The sequence below is a fragment of the Verticillium alfalfae genome, genomic scaffold (assembly GCF_000150825.1).
Source record: "Verticillium alfalfae VaMs.102 supercont1.5 genomic scaffold, whole genome shotgun sequence".
Lineage (NCBI taxonomy): Eukaryota > Fungi > Ascomycota > Sordariomycetes > Glomerellales > Plectosphaerellaceae > Verticillium > Verticillium alfalfae.
This window is the reverse complement of record NW_003315034.1, coordinates 797,314-799,371: the sequence shown is the minus strand read 5'-3', so window position 1 is coordinate 799,371 and position 2,058 is coordinate 797,314. Positions and strand designations below refer to the sequence as shown.

Here is a 2,058-nt window from a genome sequence, read left to right as displayed (position 1 = left end):
CAACGTCGTTCGTCGTGCCGCCCGGCGCCCTCTACGTGTCGGACCCCACCACGCTCGAGGTCGAGGCCGAATCGATCCTGGCCATCAGCATCTACCTCGCCGCCGGCCAGACGACCAACGCCATCACGTCACACCCGGGCAGTCGCACGTCGTCCTGGCTCGCGCACGGCAACCACGTTTCGGACGCGGAGCTGCCGTCACCTGTCCGTACCGACCACTGGTTCCTCATCTCGGCGCTCGAGGCGCGCCTCTACAAGGGGGCCTCGACGTTCGCCATTGTCGGCGACTCGCTCACCGACGGCCGCGGCTCGACGACAAACGCCAACAACCGCTGGCCCGACCGCCTGCTGGCGCGCCTCCAGCTCGACCCGGCCACGAGCCAGGTCGCCATCCTCAACCAGGCCGCCGGCGGCAACCGCGTGCTCAACGACGGCCTCGGCCCTGCGGCCCTCGGGCGCATCGACCGCGACGTCCTCGCCCACAGCGGCGTGCGCTACGCCCTCCTCTTCATCGGCATCAACGACATTGGCACGACGGCCTCACGAGGCGGCCCTGACCCTCACGGCCGGCCGCCTCGAGCAGGCCTACGCCCAGATGGCGTACCGCATCCGCCGAAAGGGCATCACCGTCTGGGGCGCCACGCTGACGCCCATGACGGGCGAGGGTCAGGCGTACGGGACGCCCGAGCGCGAGGCCGCGCGCCAGGCGTCAACGCCTGGATCCGCACCAGCGGCGTCTTTGATGCCGTCGTCGACTTTGACGAGATGGTCCGCGACCCGTCGGCGCCCGACCAGCTGGCGGCGGCGTATGACGAGGGTGACCACCTCCACTTGAACCCGGCTGGCTATCAGGCCATGGCGGACGGGTTCGATCTCGCTCTGCTCGCGGCGGCTTCGGCGGGTACGTCTGGCTGGAGGAAGTGATTTCTTTTTTCGGCACCGGGGCGGGCTCTGCACCGTTTCGGCGGCAGTCGAGTTGGGATTTCCATGTCTGAGGTTGGAGGAGAGAAAGGAGGGACAGGAGGGCTCAGAGCTCGGGCAGCATTAGGTAGAAAGGACGAAAACAGTCATCCCCTCCAGCGTCTCACTACCTCATCTCGGGCAGTACGAGTCAAGGTCAGGACGAAGGTCTGCATACGCTTTGATTCTTGCACATCCTATGCTCATGTCCTCTCGCTCCGAACGGCAGTCGCCATGATGCGAAGCGCGCCACTTTATCATTACGTCGCAGAGCCACTTGCTTGACGGTGTGTTTCTTACTAGGGCGTCGGGATGTATGGGAACGAACCGCGCGGCATCTTTTTGACCAATGGCGTTTGTCGTGCTCACCAAGACGCGGCCAGCGAAAGGTCCGATTGTGCATTTGTATGTGCATTTGTATGTGCATTTGTAACCCCACGGTCGCGTCACGAAGTCGACGTGGCTTGCTTCTCTTCGTCGTATTGGTGAGAGAAAAAGCAGCGGTGAGGAAGAAGAATTTTCTTGTATAAATTCCAGCAATTCTATCCTATCCCCTTCGTCTCTTCCCGTCTCCCTTGCCAAAGAAGACGAGGGAACGCGAAAAGACAGTGTGACAAGATGATATGAAGAAGAAGGAAAAAAAAGTATAATCCTACTGCCTCTCGAAAACAGAATTTTTATTTGTCCCCCCCCCCCAAAAAAAGAAACGCCGCGCTGAACTTGATGGAAGTTACTCTCACACAAACTCTGTAGCCCCGTGCCCCCCCCCTCCCAATGCACTTTTCCTCTTGTGAAACAGTCGTCTCCGGCCAACTTGCTCTTGACTGTCAGTCGTGCAAGATGACCTGATGCCATGCGTTCGGGGCACTACGTCCAAAGCATACACGTGCCGTCGGCACCGGCGGACACGCACCACGGCTCGGTGGGGTGCCAGTCGACGTCCATGACGCCGAGCTTGGCGACGACCTTGTGGCCCTTGAGCATCTTGACGGGCACAATGGTGGGGTTCTCCATGAGGTCGGCTGACGACCTTGCCGTGGAAGATCTGCAGGCTGCCGTCGTCGGACGCGTCGGCGAACAGCAGCAGGCCGCCGCGGTG

The 2,058-nt window shown here is 61.6% G+C and overlaps 2 protein-coding genes across 2 annotated transcripts in view; one reads left to right on the top strand and one right to left on the bottom strand.

Annotated features, from left to right (window-relative positions):
• The window catches only part of VDBG_04569 (lipolytic enzyme), a gene marked incomplete at both ends in the record, with an annotated part of 1,626 nt that extends 382 nt beyond the window's left edge, over positions 1-1,244 (top strand). The window contains 2 exons of the mRNA XM_003004917.1: positions 89-900; positions 1,105-1,244. Of these exons, the coding sequence (XP_003004963.1) occupies positions 89-900; positions 1,105-1,244 (952 nt within the window). The remainder of the gene's footprint in view (positions 1-88; positions 901-1,104) is intronic.
• A 582-nt stretch (positions 1,245-1,826) lies between these two features.
• The window catches only part of VDBG_04568 (eukaryotic ribosome biogenesis protein), a gene marked incomplete at both ends in the record, with an annotated part of 2,374 nt that continues 2,142 nt past the window's right edge, over positions 1,827-2,058 (bottom strand). Inside the window, one exon of the mRNA XM_003004916.1 lies at positions 1,827-2,011. Within this exon, the coding sequence (XP_003004962.1) occupies positions 1,827-2,011 (185 nt within the window). The remainder of the gene's footprint in view (positions 2,012-2,058) is intronic.